This window comes from Lonchura striata, chromosome 9, assembly GCF_046129695.1.
Source record: "Lonchura striata isolate bLonStr1 chromosome 9, bLonStr1.mat, whole genome shotgun sequence".
In the NCBI taxonomy this organism is placed as follows: domain Eukaryota; kingdom Metazoa; phylum Chordata; class Aves; order Passeriformes; family Estrildidae; genus Lonchura; species Lonchura striata.
This window is the reverse complement of record NC_134611.1, coordinates 13,071,217-13,088,972: the sequence shown is the minus strand read 5'-3', so window position 1 is coordinate 13,088,972 and position 17,756 is coordinate 13,071,217. Positions and strand designations below refer to the sequence as shown.

Genomic DNA, 17,756 nt, shown 5'->3' with positions numbered 1-17,756 from the left:
ACACAGCCATGGACACAGAGCAGACAGGTAATGTGTATCCCATTGCTGCTGTTTGTGTGTGTGAACTGTGCTTCTGTGCAGCTGAGCACGTGTCCCTAACAAGTTCATGCTGTAACAACCCCATTTAGGCATTCAGCTTTTAGTGTTTGTAATAGAAACAGAAAATCTTTACATATTGGCTTCAAATGATAAACAGGTAGTGCTCTGGAGAAGATGTGTTGTTTTTCTAACTCCTTGTTTGAAATTGATTTGCTTCTTCAGGAGATAGCATTTAGTTGTCATAAAATCACCTCCATAATTGACTAATTAAAATATCATTTTAAAGGCAAAATTTGTTGTTTGCATGTCTTTGTTGGGCTAGCAAAGCATCTGTAATAAATAGAAAAACCTAAAGGTGTCATTCTAAGTGTCTTATCCTGAAGTAATATTGCATGTTGTCTCTCTAAAATAATGTTTATTAACAAAACACTGAAGTACTTTGAAATGCTTTGCATAAATTTAGGAGAACTTTGCTTTAAAGGTGTTTTCCCCTTCCTTGATTTGGAAGATTTTCACTCTTGTCCCACTTCTTTCTGCTACAGTAGAGCTGATATGTTTGTCCTGACTCTTTAGCACATTGCTTGCCTGGATTGCATCAGCAGAAAACAGCCTAAGCATGAAGGGCTGTCTGGAATTTTCTAATTGAGAAAATACTTCCTTTTAACTTGGTCAAAATGAAAATTTTAAAGCTATTTCAATACACCATTTAGGTAATTCAGTAAAAAAAAAAAAAATCAAGCTTTTCTTTTGCAAGAAATTAGTAACTTGTGCAGTAAGCAATAGAATGTTTTGCTCTGGGACTGAGGATCCAAAGTGAGGTGGAATCATTGACCTAAATGTTTCCCCAGAGCCCCTGTATGTTACAAGAAACTCAATGGAGATTATTGAAGTTTGGTGTTCAATCCCTTACCACAGCATGCAACAACTTTGTAATGCAGATAGTTGTTGTTTTTCAGAGTTAAGATAGGAATTCCATTTAACTTGAAATTATTTTGAGATTGTTCTTTTACATTTAATTGTCTTGCCAGAGAAAACATCACCTGTGGCTAAATGGGGTTTAGCTGAAAAGTAGGCATGCAATAAAAATCTGTATTACAGACTTATTATTTTTTTAATGCATGAAGCATGAGTCTTTTTAAAACTCTATTGACATAACATTCTTCCAGTGATGTGGAACAGTGAGTTTATTTCCCTCTCATTCTAAGATAGATGGCAAGGAGTAGTGTGTATCAGTGCCTGAAAAAAAAAGGAACTAGAGCTGGAAAAACTGTAAACAGGAGTTTTTGTCTTGGTGGGCACTGAACCTTTATCTGGAGACAAGCCTTCATGGGTATGGATAGTGGGATGAGTAATATTACTGTGAAGATAAGAGTTGAGGTTTTTATAAGCACTATTTCAGACCTGTACCAAATATCCTATATTATAATGCACTTGCATAAATGCACTATATCTGTGTGTACCAAAACCCCCCATATAGCTCCAAAGTGAGTTAGAGCTGTTCTAATTCAGCTTCGTGTTATGACCAGTTACTGATAATCTGCTGCAAGAAAAAACCCAAAGGAAACTATGTGAGGAAGAGACTTTTAACATCCATCCCACTGTGCCATAGGACATGGTTGTCCATTTTAAGGACACAAAATGTAGGAAAATAGATCAGAGACAGAAAAAGTGCTGTGAGATTGAGCTGAATGCAGTTCAGTTTCCATCCTCACTGAGACTGGGTTTGGGGAAGAGGATTTTAGGGAAGGCAATACTGATTGTCCTCAAAGCTTTTGTGTAGTTCTTCAATTCCTCAGTTTTGACACTGGCAAAACAAGATCTTTCTGCAGTATCTCCACAATGTTTTGGATGTTTTCCCTGAGGAACATGATTATTTGGCTACAATAGGAAAATAACTGCTAATGTTATACTGATTGGAGGAGAAAGGGCCCTAGGTGAGATTTCTTATGTATTTGGAGTGGGCCCCTTGGCTCTGGTCCTATCTGCTGGGTTTAATTTTCCAGCCATGCCAGGCAATGTGCTGGGCAGAATGCCCTCTGAATAGGTAGACAAATTAATCTGCTTTCAGTTGATTTTTGATCTGATGTGATTTTTTTTGTCCTCAATCTGAATCTTCATTTGGAAGACAATGAGCTGCATAAGTATGATAAGCATGAGTGTCTTTCAAAGAAGTTTGCAAGGAGCTGTTTTTATTTGTCTGTTTTAAGAACTCCAAGTTTTGTACAAGAACAAAGCATCTACTTAATGCAGGATTCTGGTGCCCCTTTGCTTTAGCTTTTCTGAGGTCACCTAGTTTTAAAACTTATTCTAATTGCTTTTCCACAAGTGTGATTGTAAATAGGATACCTGATTTATCTGAATAACTCAAGACATTATTAAAAGTGTGAGGTTAGGAGATACAGAGGAGAAACTTATTTCTCTCAAGAATTAGTCACACTATGTTCCTGACTGTGATTTCCCTCACGTCTTTCCCCAGGACGGACGGACGCCGCTGGTCCTTGGCCTCCCTTCCTTCATCTGGATATGGAACAAACACTCCCAGTTCAACAGTTTCAGTAAGTGACACAGACTTTTCCAAGCAATTCAGTTTGTACAAACACACCCTAACAAATCAGCTTCTGAGTCTCTACTAAAATACTGGATCTTTCTTCATTGTTTTGCTAACATTATTTAATATACTAATTGTTTTAAAAATTATTTTGATTATTGGTTCTGCTGCTTTTTTCCTCCATTTCCCAGCACCTATCATCTTGCACTTTGCCTTCAGCACTGGTGAAATCCCAGTGCAGCATTTGGCTCAAGTGATCATTTGAGAGGCACAAAGTCTCAAAGTGGCAGGACTCAGAGATAGTGCAGAAACACCTTCCAGCTCTCAGCTTTTTGTAACTGGGAAAGGAAATTCTTGTCAGCTTTCAAGTACTTAGTCTGAAAGCCTCTGCTACTAGGCTAGCAGAAAGAAAAATTGATAAGCCACATCTGTTATTGAACTCCGATAATTTGAACCTCCTCATGAAGCTTTCCAGTTCTTACACCCATCATTAGAAAGGCTGGCTGCAGTTTACTTGAGTTCTGTCAGCAATACCACCAAGCTGGCAGCACCACATTAACCCTTGTAACTCTGACATGCTTCCTAAAATTAATCTTACTCTTTAGTTTAAGTCAGCTAAGCACTGTGGTACACATTAGAACCTTGCAAATACAAACATAGAAACATTAGAACTATAAATACAGACTTAAAGTAAAATGCTTTTGTATGTGTCTTATGGTGTCTTCAACTGTGTGGTAGCAAATCACTGCCTCTTTCCATAATACTGATAATTTGGTTTTGTATTAATGATTTAGAGTATGCTCCTAATAATTGTAACACCTTCATTAATTAGGGCTCATTACTACACCTTATGCAAATCTTATAATTGTTTTCCTTGTGAACTAAGTTCATACATAAACTTTCTAGTGCCTCTCAAACACAAATTTATGAGGTTTTTTTGGGGTGAGTGTTAAATTCAATCCATATAGAAAAAGAAGAAATTAGGGTCAACAGTTTCCTTATATTATAAATTGATACGATTAAATTTTGATTCTGCAATGTTAATCTTATCTCTATAATTTTATTTGTTCAGACACATTCTTGAAAACTCTAGTTCACACAATTTCTACCATTTGTTAACATTTGAACTTCAAGACAGTTGATTTCTTTTGAAGTTTGGGGTGCTTTTTTGTCTCCTTGAAATGCAAGTGACTTGATTTCAATGTGCATACAGATATGTGGGCAGGAGCACAGAAAAATATACATGAAAAAGATGTTCCTGGTTTCGCTGCCACATATTATTGTGTACTCAAGCACTTGAGAGCAGCTGTTAAAAAGGGGCTCTGCTTTGGCCTTTATAGTCTTAGGTTAAATCTTTATGGGCATAATCCATGTCTAAGTCTTCTTCAAGCTATGGGAGCATGGAGCAAGTACAGTAGTTTGTAGTTTGACGAGACTTAAGTTGGATGCCATGAAGAGAGAAAAAGTAATAACACCAAAAACCTGTTGGAAGCATCTATTCTTGCTTTGAAATTGGGATATCAAGGCTACTTTTAGAAAGTTCTCAGCTTTCTGGCATGGGAAATAAAGCATATTTGTCTCTTGTCATGTTCCCAGAAATAAATGGATCAGTTTGATTAATGTCTTCCCATTGAAAAAAAAAACAATCAAACAATCCAACAAATCTGAGATAGACATGTCACATAAAAAGCATCAGTTCAAATGGTAATTTTTCAAAGTGTAAGTAACAGGGAAGTGTAATGAGAAGCATAAGTGATAGTTGTAGTTATACCTGAATTCAGCTTCATTCAGGAAATTGGCTGAAACACGTCATTCCAAGACTTTTATTTTTCTTTTATGAAGTGACTAAGTTCCTCATCTCTAGTCGTTTTGCTGGTTCAGTAGTAGAAAAGCATTGAAATGGGCTGTTTAGTAAGTGATGCAATTGTTGGAGCTATTAAACCTGGTATTACATTTCTAAGCCAATCCTATTATCTCAGTATTTCACAGATTAGAATTAATTTGAATTGATCTGAGTAACACCTCTAAAGTTGATAAGCAGTGTTATTCCTGTGTAGACTTTGAAGCTGAAGTAAGAAGTAGTGAAGGGGCTTGTCAAAAGGACACAATGAATTAGCGCTGCAGATACAAATTTAAGAGAAGTTTGGGCTTCCATTTCATATAATCAGTCCTTAAGATTAAGCAAGATGAAGGAAGCCAGTAGACCTTTGCTCTGGTGTGCCAGTGGGAAATGAAATATCAAGAAAGGCCCAGTCTGTTCTGTGTCCTCCTGGCTGAGTTTTTGTATGAGAGCAAGAGCTGACCCTCATCTCTGTGATCAGAGATCACCTGCTTTGCCAACCTACTGAACAACCCAAGGCATTTACCTAGTCCGAGGTCAGTGAGAATCTGTAGATTCTGCTTTATTTTTTTGCTTCCAAATGAGGGATGACACTCCAATCAAAACCAAACCATATTTACCCTTTTCTTTACAAATCATGAAGACCAACACTGAAAAAGTTGAAGAAGACCTTTCAAGTTAGGTGAACATAAAATAATCAATTAGATGGGCCAGTATACAATTATTTTTAAACAACTTATCTTCATTTTCTAGATGCAGAGTTAGTTTACAAGCAGCAGTAATATAGATTGATTTTTTTTAAAACTGGAGAAGAGTTGGCTAATTCTGCATCTGTAATTAGGACACCAGGGGGATATTTGTATTAGTCTGCTGCAAATATTGAGTACTGTGGTGTGATTACCTGAAAATCAATAGTTCAGAAGTGCTTCACTTTGCTTTCAAGCTTTTTCATTGAAAGGTTGTACACCTTAATACTGCTAGAGAAGCCCTTGGCAGAGAAAAGTCCATGGTCTTTATCTTCAGGGCCTTCATTAATTATTCTCTGGAATTCTAAACTTTGTGATCTGATTGCTTTTAGGGAGAGGAAGTGGAGGGTGGATATTGCTGAGCTGTCCATGTGTTGACTAGCACTATTTCCCCAGATATTTTGCTGTTGGGGAACATAAAGTTTTTAATTATTTTTTTGAGATTATAGGTTTTGATTTTTTTTCCTTTCTAATTCATGTAACTATGTGCTAGCCTTCCTTAATTAGTTTTGAATCAGACACGTATTTGCAGTACCAGAACTTGGGTATCTGTTAAGGCAGGTTTCTAAGTGTCTTTAGTACTTGCTGCTCCACTGCAGGATCTGTGTTAATCACCATGAATGGGATTCAGCTGCCACCTAACTTTTTCTTTGAGGTTTTTTCCATATGCAGGTTCTTCTTCCTACTCCTTGTATTGTTTGAGACATAACAAAGACATCAATGAAATCTCTGAAAATCAAGACAGGATTTGTATAATTCTGTATTTAAGGGAGACAATAGTCACTGTATTTGGCATAAACAGTTTGAGCAGCAGAACAGCTGTGGGCAAAGGGGCAAATACCCACAAAGGGGCAAATACTCTGTCTTGGCTTCAATGTGGAATAGACCAGTGTAAACTGATACACCACCTGGGTAAGCATCAGTGTGTGCACCCTGGGCTGGAAGTGACTTCCCAACTTGGTCCCTCCACGTAGACCTGCCTGGAAGTAAACATTGGAAGTGGTGGCTTTCAGTTCCAGGCACACTTGGGAAGTTCGTGCACATCCCAAGGCTTTCAAGGGGATTCTTTTCTGTAAATGCCTCTGTGCAGTGTAGTGAGAGTGGATCTGGAGCCAATTAAATTTTTGTCTAAAATAGGATCTTTAGGTTTATAGGTTCTTATATCACCTTATTTTCTGTTTCTTACAATACTTGGAATAACTACACCATTTGAACAGATGCATTCTATGTGACTTGTTTATCTCAAGTTTGTTGGTTGACTGGGTTTTTTCCTTCAGAAAATGTCAATCCATATGATCTAGCTATATGGCAAGAGACAGATCTGCTTGCTTTCCCATGCTAGGTGAGTTAAAACTTTGGTCATATGTGTTATATCGTGTATAACTCCCTCCTACCAATACTTCTGTTACTAGTATGTGGTGCTTCCAGTCTAAATGAGGGTTGTTTTAGCAAAAGAAAAAGTTTTTCTGCAGGAACAGTGTACATAATTAATTTCATCAGATAATAAGGAGCTGTGGAACTTAGGTCAGGGTGATGTTTTTAAAAAGGCCCACTGGTGTTGTTCAGTGCTACTTTGATTATTCAGCACCTTTTTTTTTTTTTTTTTTATTTTCCCTTTTGCTTGTAAAAAGAATTTTTAATTTGTCCATATGTAATTTAAAATGGAAAGGGGCATTGAAGAATCACACACACCAAAAATACATTTGATAGTCGACCTTCAGTTTTTTCCCCTGGAATATCTAACTTTGGTGTTATTAGCATTTCCTACAAATATGTCCACAAATATTTCTTTTAATCTCAGGTTTTATGAGAGTCACAAATCAAAACAGCTTCATGTCTGTCATTGTCACAGGACATGTGTCATATAAATGCATCAACTTATTTACAGAGGAGTAAGATGTTTAATTCACTAATGAGAAACCTTGTTAATCTTTAAGTCAGATACTTTATTATTGTTTCCCTAGTTAGAGAAGAAGCCTGATGGGTAATGTAAAGGAGAAATAAAATCCTGACCATTTACAATAGCAATTTACAGCGGGAGCCAATAACTAGGAGAAAACTCTTAGGTCTACACAGCTCCATAGCATTCTGCATGCCAGTGAAGCTCCTGAGCTAAGATAATATGAGGGAAAAGGAAAGAAAGTTGCTCACCACTCCAGGAACCTCCTTGTCCTTTCCTGAGTAGTGCTGGTACTCACGTGCCTTCCTTTCTGTCTCCTGATAGTAAATTATCTGCATGGTCAGATGTGCTGGTTCCAGAATCAGATGCAGTGGTTCCCTAGCCCTGTCCCAGAGTTTTCCTAATCTCACCAGCTCTGTCATTGAATGTGAGGGTTGGCTTAGCCTGATGAGAACAATAAAAAGAGGCACCTGGTCTGATAAATAGCTTTCTTTTCCACTGGAGTGCGCAGTGTCTGGCAGAATCAGTTCCTCTTCCATTCATTAGCTGACCCCTATGCATGCGTTTAGTGCATTTCTTTTCTGTATTTTTTTCTGTACTCAGTCATCATGCTCATCTCAGGAGAAGCTGCACCAGCTGCCCTTTCAGCCCACGGCAGATGAACTTCATTTCCTGACAAAGCATTTCAGTACTGAGAGCATCACAGATGAGGAAGGGCGCCATTCTCCAGCCTTGAGGCCTCGGTCTCGCAGTCTCAGGTGAGCTTTGGATTGCTTGTTGAGTTTTTGAGATGTTGGACACATTTATTGCATCTCTATATGTGCTTTCAGATCTAGGACTAGTCATTTGTAGTTGCTTTGTTACATGTTTTTGGAACTATTTTAATCAACATTTAGCTCACCTCTTCTGATCACAAAGGATTTTTTTTCTCACATTGCTGAGCTTTTGGATTGTAAAGTGGTTGGTATACTCTGCTTTTTTGTTTTCACAATAACTCTATGAGTAAACATGATCAGCAAGTGTCTCAAACTAAATGCATAGGATGTAGATTTCCTTTAGTGAAGTTTCTTCTCAGAATTTTGCTGCAATATCATAAGGATGTGGTTATAACCACTTCTAATAATTTTTCTGGCAGTGTTTCTGAAGGGGTATGAAAACCAGAGTAGATAAAGTCAAAACCTTGCATGGAGTTGCACCCCAGCACAATTTTGTAATAGTGCTGAAAACATTTCTGTTACATTAATAGTTGAATAATTTTACTTCTAGTTCAGATAACTGGTTGTTCAAAGATAACTGTCCAGGTTATTTCCTTGTGTAGTTGATTTTTCAATACATAAAACCAGAAGCAACTAGAATTTCATCTTTCACAGAATAACAGAATGGTTGAGGTTGGAAAGAATCTCTGGAGTTATCCCGTGCAAACCCCTATTCAAGCAGGCTGCCCAGGATCATGTCCATATGGCTTTGAATACCTCCAAGGACAGAGATTCCACAAACTCTCTGGGCAATCTTTCTGCAGATCTCTAACAGTTATATGGAGTAAATCCACAAACATTTTGTATCATGGCAAAAGCTTCAAGTTTTGCTATCGCTTCAGTTCTGGACCAAGTGCATGAAAGTCTAGGGAAAATCTAGACATACCTTGTGAAAAAAAAGGTTTTTACAAGCAGGGTTGAAGGAGTTGAAGTCTTCATTCGTCTGAGGATGTTAGAAATGGATATCACCTTTAAATTAATGGACAATATTCAAAAACTCTGCCAGCTGGAATTGCTGAATCAGTGTGCCCAGCTCAGGACTTGGGTGGGAATTTGTAAAAGGAAGAAGTGAAACAGGCCAGGATAGTAACAAAAGCTATGGTGAATATCATGTCATGGCAGAGCTGACGTTTCAAGATTATTTGTAATTATTTGTATGTTCTGAACTTCAGTGCAGGCTGCATGGTAATTGCATATGGATCTGCTAAGTGTAGTTACACAGTAATCTACAGGAGCAGGTGAGTACTGTGGGTAGTGGCACACTTAGCCAGAGACCTCCTCAGTGCCATGTAGTGAAAGACTAATTTTACATTTTGTACTAAGTCCCTTTGAGCCGTAGTCCTCCCTGAGTCCTCGTGCTGCCCCTGATAACTCTGAGCCCTGCTGAGTAGTGTAACTGTAGTGGTACTAATTCCCTAGAGGTGAGGCAGCTCCTGCAGACACACAGCTAAGTAGTGATTGTCCTCTAACACAGCTGGAATCCTGCTGTAGAAGACACTTTTGCTAATGAAAGGATGATATACAAGATCACATCAATAGCCCAATTTTGTTTTCTTCCTTGTTAATATGGGTTATCAGGTTGCAGAGAATTTTGCCTCTGTGAGCCAATTTGAAACAGACTGATATCATGGAGCAGGTTTATAATTTGTGGTGAGATGAGATTAATTCAGTGTGTCATATAACTGATTAATCTTCTTCTCCTCTTCTGGCTCTCTCACTGGTTTTTAGTGTGAAAATGTCCAGCCTTATTGGTATTCCAAAGCTTAGAATGAAGTAATTTGATTTTTTCAACTCACTGTGCCTCATTTGGTTTTCATTTTGCTTATTGCCAGTATTGTGATGCTGTGTGACTCTAAAGCACCCTTGCCACTACTAGGCATTCATGCTGGCCCTTGCACTTTCAAGGAAAATGGATAGGTCAATCCAACCAACTGCAGCAGTGTTTGAAGGGGCAAAAACAGAGGGCAGCCTGTGCTTGTAAACAAATACATGAAGACCAGACATTGTTCATTGCACAAAGCTTGCTTATTTATTTGCCCACACTTTAGAGTTACCTCATTTGATGAGAAGTTATTTTCACTCACTTAAAAAATAAAAGCTGAGAACAGCTTTTGTTTTTCAACATTAAATTCAATTAAGCAGTAATTTCCTAAAAATGCATTTTTTCATTCAGTGGCCTTGTTTGATCAGCTTTAATGAAAAGCAGATGAACAAAATACATCAGACATTTCCCTTAATTGGCAACCATGGCTTTATAATTTAAAAGATGGTGTAATTGTTAATGTGTATTCATTTTCCATCCTATATGACTGCAGCCTTACATCTGTTTTTGAGAGAGGAAGTGGCATTTTGAGATGTCACTGTCAAATGCTGAGATTGTTTTTTTGTCTCTGTAATCCAAGATATTTTTTAGAAGTGTCAGATGATCCTTTTATGCTTCTAGGTATAGAATATTGCCTATATGTAACTTTTGGAAAAATACACACACTTTTTTGGCTAAAAATGTATCATTTTCTGGTACCTAGCTGCAAATGTTCTATTCATACAGAGCACTTTGAATGATCAAACTGGATGATAAAACTAACAAAGTGTGCAGTCATGGAGGGTACAGTGACAGGTTGGTAGCACCTCTGCTTTGCTTGAGGTGTTCTGCCAGTGTGCCTTGAAGATACTCATCTTTTATTTAATCGTGCCTTACTTGAAAAGCCTGGAATTTCTGCCCTGAAGAAATGGCACTGGTTCTTTCCCAGCTGCTTCCTATGCAGGGGAAAGGAGGGAACATGAACCAGCACTTGAATGCAAAGGTGTGACATCCTTTTAAAGCTGCTTAAAAAATCCGGGAGCCTGTTCTCTCATCTGTCTCAAAAAGATCCAGTACTCACGTGCTCAAATAACATATTTCCATGTGACCCCCCCTGTTCTGGTGCTTGTAGTGTGTCTTCAGTAGAAGAAAAGACTTCATTACCTGCAGAAGTAGTTCATAAATATCATCTCTCAAAGGTTCTCTTTTTTTTTTTTTTTTTAATTTTTTTAATAATGCAGCCTTCAAATCTTTCAAGTTATTGACCAACAAGGAGATCCCCAGGCTACATTTGTTTTGTTTAGATCAATCCTGGGCTTTACCTGAACAAGATATTTTCTCCCTGTGGTAAAATACATGAAAAGTTGTGAATACTTGCACTAAACTTGGCATCTTTACTCTTTTTAAGTTAAAGAGATGCTGCCTTCCATCTTTTCTCAGTTCTCTTTGCTTGTCATCTTTAGCAGTTGTTCACATGTGGGAATGTGTGGAGAATGTCAGAGATAAAAGTAGAGTTAACTAATGAAGACTTTTTCAGGAGCTATTTTGTTCAGTCACTCAGCCCACCAATCTGCCCATTTTTCTTCATCTCTCTTTGTATTTCAGGATAATGTTGTCTAGGTTAAAGGGCTGAAGATTGTTGCAGTGAATTTTTATATAGTTTAAATAGATGAGATCATCCTTCTACATCTCTTTGCTGGGTAGTGCTTTTTAAATGCAATCCCCCAACCTGATTTTGAGCACGCTGGATCCTGCTGTTAAGAATATACAGACAAAACAACTGAAAAATACAAAAAAAAAAGACCCCTGATGATAAAATGCCCAAGAAGGAATAGATGTTGTGAAAACCAGTGGCCCACATAGTCCATTTTTATCTTTCATCCTGCAGGCTGTGGGGCTCTCTCATCTCAGTGCACTTCAGAGACAGCTTTAACCACTTGAGTAATCGTGGTGGGTTCATCCCTTCACGCTGCTCTCAGACAGTGCCATCCACCACAAGCTGTGGAGCAGGGATTCACATCCCCATGGACTTGGGGAAGGATAATAATTTTATATTCTACAGCACAAGGCATCTGCTCCTTCTGAAAACACATTCTAACTGCATTACAGATTATGTTGGTCTCTTTTTTCCCCTCTCTCAAGACAGTGTGTCCTGTGAACTTGACTTGAAAAGGTTCTTCAAAGTGATTGGTTTTGTATTTATTAACTTCTGGGTTCACTCACCTTTTTTGTGGTCTTCTGTTATGGAAAAAACTGGGTGTCCTTATTTGTTCTTTGCATTGCTCATTACTCCAACTTTCTGCTTTCATTCTAAAGCAGTTTCAGTCTTTGCTGGCATGCATAAAACCCCTGAAACATTGGAAAACAGAAGTTGCAGCCCCTGCTGCTGGGAGAGTTTTCTGACTTCTAGTATTAATGTAACTTTCATTACCTCAAATATTTAAATATTTATTTCCTGGGAGAAGAGGAAGGTTCACGTTCGGCAGAAAGCTTATCTTAGTGCCTACTTTATCCAACTTTAGCTCTCTAGTTTTCAAATTCCTTATTTTGTGTGTCTGGAAATGACAGAAAATTAAAGCCTATGATTCTGAGTTTCCCATGAGAACTGACTTTGGTCATGTCCTGTAACTACAACCTAATTAAGCCTTTACATACAGAGTGAAAGCAGAGGGAAACACAGTGGTTTTAACTTTTTTGCTTTTTCTTAATAAATACAGCTATCACAGTGAAAGAAAAATGACCTATTCATAAACATCTCGGTTTTATTTAGTCACCCTTAAACTAGATTTTGTAAGATTTAAGTTACTGTGTAAATGTTGTTCCTCAAAATAGCTTTCTATAAGCTATTTTCACTTTGAAGCATCAGATAAGGAGACATGAGTTTTGACAGGTTGAAGGCAACAGAAATCTTTGTGGGAGATAAATATCCCTGAAAATCCACCTCCACGTTGTCTCATAAAGTGGAGGAAGCGTGAAGGAGGGGAAAAGAGAGAGTAGTTTTTCATTCTACTGTTAAGCTTAAGGGGACAGATAATATTTTTCTAATGTCTGCTCTGCTGAAATGAAACACTCACTGACAATAATAATTTCTTTGACCTACCTATCTGCACCATGAAAAGGGAAGGAGTCTTAAAATGTTATGCACATGCACAGCATGTGTCCTCTGTTTTGCAGAAAATAATCTGTTCTTTTATGAGGCTTGAAATGTTAGACTGGTTTGGTTCTGCCTGTGAAATTTTTGGTGCTGGGTAGATGTGTGAAACTTTCTCATTTGAAAAGATATCATGCCATTAAAATGTCTTAGACTCCTTTTATCTTATTTCTAAATTTCCTGATGTTCTCCCTTGGTGGCATTCAGTTATCTGCCCAGTCCTTGTTCCTTTTTTCACCTGGTTGTGTCCCAGATGTGCTGTAAAGATCCCAGCAGTGCTTGGCAGGCAGCCTTTGGTTAGTCAGTCAGGTATCCAGCTAATTAGTTCCTTAGTTTCCCAAGCTGAGGATCAACATTAAAAACTATGGTGTAGTATATTATGTTGTAGTCTTGCTATATTCAGCTAGACATTTCATTTGACCTGGTATATTGAGCAAATTTTATTTTGGATGACAATGTACCCCTTGATCTAAAGTTTTATCCAGAGATTTTTGGGTACTCTGTTGTTTTAGTTGGTAAGAAGTGGCATTGATGAGCTTCCAAAGGTGAGAGAAAAAACTGTAAATGCCCAAGGAAGCACTTTCTTGCCAATTGGTGTGCACAGAAATTGTTTTGTAATCAAAAGCAAACACAGTAAATTCTCCTATTGTGGTTCTCCCTAAGGAAAGGCTACATCTGCTGGCAGGACAGCTCAAGTAGCTGATTTCTGCAGAGCTCTTAATTTCCTGTATCCATATGAATAAAGTGCCTTGAAAGCAAAAAGCAAAATCCCTCATGTTTTATTGTAGCCCTAAGACAGCAAATATTTAAGCATGTGCAAATTTTAGTGTATAAATTATGTGTATGCCTCAGTATTTCTGTGTAACTATCAAAGGGCTTATATATACTTGAAATTTATACCTCACATCACACAGAGAAAAATTACATCAGAGAAAAAGGAATTATTTGATAACTGTGTTCACCAAATACTCCAGTTCCATATGAAGTTCAAGTAAACAAGTGTGGTGTTTGTGTCAGCATGTTTGGTCTTAAGAGAAAAAAGGATAAGAATAGTAAGCTAAATGTGCAGGGTAATTTGCTTATAACTCTGCAATTTAAATGTTTTTACCTGAATGTTTAATTATGTCATACATTACATAGGAATATAAATGTAAGTTTCTTTTTAAAGAAAATCATTCTTTATTAAAAATAGCTATCTACCAAGCTAAGAGAAGTTGATGAAAATGTCTTTTTACTTGCTATTCATAACATCCAAATCAGTTTTCTTCTTCTTCAACATAAGGATTCAATGACAGATTTAATCTGAAGTGCATTTTCTCAAGATGAGGGATAAGCAGTAATAAAAACAAGACATGATGTAACTCATGGATTTTCAGTACAAGGCATGAAAAGTGTTTGGTACTGCTACAGTCTGTGACCCAATGAGTTAAATTTTCTTTGAATTGTTAATATATGTTGCCAAAAGAATGTTTTTGCTCTAAATAGGTTAGCAGGAAGGTAGTAACTGTAATGCATTCCAAGTTTAAAATGCATTTATTCCATTTAGAGAGATCGATTTCATCCTTCACTAGAAAGTCTGAAATGTTTGAAGGCATTCAAGATACAATTTTATCTTTTGACATGGAGTATTTGTAGGAGTATTTAGTACTCTCAAAATCATGAAGACAGTGATCACTTTAGATGCCAAATAATTGAAGCCCTTGTTTGTCTTCAACGTTGAAAGAAGGTAGCTGGAGCAATGAGCTGCTGCAGGCGATCTGTGGCTGGGGATTTTCTGCATTACCTCATCTGCCTGTCCTTGGTGGCAGAGTGAGTCAGAGCCCTGCATGCCATCAGATGTGATGAAACGAGATGCAACCCTTCTTTAAAAAACCCACCCAAACAGTAATATAAATGCAGCTCATCAGGATTTAGTGTCCTGGGGTTTTTTTGTTTCTTTTTTTTTTAGCATGCCTTAAAGTTTCTTGCTAATCTGTACATAGATGTGTATGGATCCATGGTGTAATGTGTATCAAGGGAGTGCAGCTTTCATTAAAGTACTCTGTCCCTGTTGCCTGTGGTATTTATTTTATATGTAAGATCCAGCTGAATAACAGTGCTCATGTAGTATCCTTCAGACAAAGGAAAACAAATCATCTCAACTTCCTTACTTCCTATTGCCCTGCTCCCTTCTGGCACTGGAGACTCCAGAGCTCACTGTGATTTCTTTTGGAGTATGGCTGCTCCTGCTGCCATGGAGGGCAGTCACAGAATGAGGGGAATAGCAAATATATCTGCAATAAATGCACCGGGGTTTTACAAGCTTCTGTGTTATGGTTGGCGTTCACTGGAAATGAAATAGAGGACAGGGATGTCAGCATTCTCCAGCAGACTGCCACTGCTTGCCAGGATCTTCTCTGAGGTCCAACATCTGCACATTACTGAAGTGAACACAAAGCTTTGGAAAGGCTACAGTCAGTGTGGCAGCATTATGATCAGCACTGGGTTTTGAAGCGTTTTGGTGTGATATCTGTAAATGATAACATGATTTCTTTTCTCCTCCAGCCCTGGTCGATCTCCAGTTTCCTTTGACAGTGAAATAATAATGATGAATCACGTGTACAAAGAGAGGTTTCCAAAGGTAAAGAATCACATTTTGAATAATGTATTCAATGAACTTATGTCCAAGCTCAGAATTAGTTTGTAGTGCTGGTTAGAGAAGGAGCCCAGCTTTTATATCTCATTTCCAAACAGTGATTGAGAGTTTGAGAGTTTGAAGCTGCCTCCTCATCTTCATATCTTAATTCTACAGTAGAAGAAATAGATTTAGTATACATTGAGATTAGGATGGAAAGGGCTGAATTGGTTTTTTTGTGTGTATTTAATATTTGCTAAATTTCTGATGTCTTCTCTTGGCACAAGAAGTTCTCACAAGAGTGAGAAGAAGGGCAATGCCTTGGCTTTTTAAAAAGCTGAATAATGAAACCTGTGGAAGCAAGTTAAAAGTTAAAATTTCATTGAAATGAGTGTAGAAGATTGTGTATCCCACAGCTGTCGATCTGGCCATTCCTTCCTGTTCACCACCAGCAAAAATAGATGTTTCTCTGGAGACAGGATATCAGGGCTTATAGTGATAGAGACGCCGCGTGTTTCTTGCTTGGGGCAATGATTTTCAGCTTCCACAGTCTTGTCTAAAAGTTCTGAAAACTGCCTCATAACTTTCATCCTTGCTTTGGAGACCCAGGGAGGTATACAGCCTCAGGACCAAGATACTTTTATGGACATTTACATTTTCAGAAAGCATGTTTTGATTAATTTTTGTTGTTTGCTCATGTGAACAGAACTTTTACCTCTGATGTGCTATCTTGATTCTCAGAAAACGCTGTTGTATTTTGGAATATTTTTTAAGCCTCGTGCAATTTGGTATTGCAAATACTTGTTTGTGCTTTAAGATCTGCCTTAGTAAAATTCAGGAGTAATTTCTATTTATTCTGCACTTTTAGGCCACGGCACAGATGGAAGAACGGCTGGCTGAGTTTATTGCCACGAATGCTCCCGAGAACGTGCTGCAATTAGCAGATGGGGTCCTGAGTTTCATTCACCATCAAGTTATTGAACTGGCCAGAGATTGCCTAGATAAATCACGTGAAGGTCTTATTACTTCTCGGTACTTTTATGAGCTGCAGGAAAACTTAGAGAAACTTCTCCAGGATGTAAGTGCCCTCTGGAAAGTAGAATATATTATTTTGTTTGAAACTTAAACCAATAAGCCAGAGTTTGGATTTTAGGAGAGACAGTGTGGATTGCAGGGGAGGGGCAGCGGGCGGGGGTGTCAGGAGATCTGAGATGTTCCAGTCTCCTGTTGCTCTGCTGTGGGTGGGTTTGAGTAAATCACTTCACCTGTGAACTTTCTTTGTACAGAAATTAAATGTGAATATGAGTAAGTCAAAGGCAGTCTTTACCATTTATGAAAATTGGCTTTATTCAGCTGAACAAAATTATTGAAATATTTTCTCATGAACTTCAGGACTCTGAATAGACTTATTAATTGCAATACTGCTTTCAAGGAGTGAAAGCACCATAGTTATTCGTGTTGCTGTAAATTTTTCACAAAAGATTTTCTTGAGCTGAACTTAATCCAGTTGTGGATTTTTAGTACTTGGATGTGTTTTGTGGCATTCAAAGCTTATGAAAATGCACAAGGGGGCGTAATTTTAATGCATTCTCACTATGCTTCAGCTACTCATTAAAAATTGCTCTTTCCCTCTTTCCCTTCAAAGTGCAAACAATGTTAAATTTCAAACATCTCTTAGAATTTATGCTGTAACTTGTGAAGAGTCTGTGCTATTGCAAATTGCTGCATCCAGACCCCTGGTTAGGAGTATCTTCCTAATCCTCTGCTTTAATGATACAGCAAACTGCAAACAGGTTTTATAAAGATTTCATTCTCAGATAAGCAAATATCACAGAAACAGAAAACAGGTAGCAAATATCACCTGGAAACAGAATATCTGAAATACTTTGTTTTCTGTTATTATTTTAATTTTATCTTTATTGATCAGTTTGCTAACATACTGGCATGAACTACACTAGTTTGTGTCCCTTTGCCACTCTTTTCAGACATTAGAAAAAGGCAGATAAGTAAAAATACTATATTAATATACATTTGTTGTATTAAAAAGCTTTGTGAAAGCTGCAGGAACTTCCCTTGTATCAGCTGAATTTTTTGGCTGCCCCATTTATGTAAGTATGGCTGTAATTTTTCTGGTATTTGTTATGCTTGAAAGAAAAATGAGTCATGTTTGGATCTGTGGTGTTCTGTTTGGGTGGGGAATATAATTTTGACATACCAAGAGAGGTAGGGAATATCTTTTGAGGGGCTATATGATTGTCTGCCTATAGGATATCAGTAACCACTTGTGGATCCCCCTTGTATCTCCAGAGCCTGGAAGCAGGGTATTTGCACATGTGAGCTGTGAAATAAGGGATCAGGCCTC

General features: G+C 37.8%; 1 protein-coding gene across 6 annotated transcripts in view; it reads left to right on the top strand.

The window, feature by feature from the left end:
* MAST2 (microtubule associated serine/threonine kinase 2) overlaps positions 1-17,756 on the top strand; it is a 187,181-nt gene that overhangs the window by 130,673 nt on the left and 38,752 nt on the right. For 3 of the 6 annotated variants that reach the window (XM_021528643.2, XM_021528689.2, XM_077785363.1), the window contains 6 exons: positions 7-27; positions 2,516-2,594; positions 7,677-7,831; positions 9,001-9,066; positions 15,325-15,400; positions 16,263-16,472. In XM_021528643.2, the coding sequence (XP_021384318.2) occupies positions 7-27; positions 2,516-2,594; positions 7,677-7,831; positions 9,001-9,066; positions 15,325-15,400; positions 16,263-16,472 (607 nt within the window). The remainder of the gene's footprint in view (positions 1-6; positions 28-2,515; positions 2,595-7,676; positions 7,832-9,000; positions 9,067-15,324; positions 15,401-16,262; positions 16,473-17,756) is intronic. The other 3 variants (XM_021528673.2, XM_077785364.1, XM_021528648.2) reach the window with 2 other exon arrangements.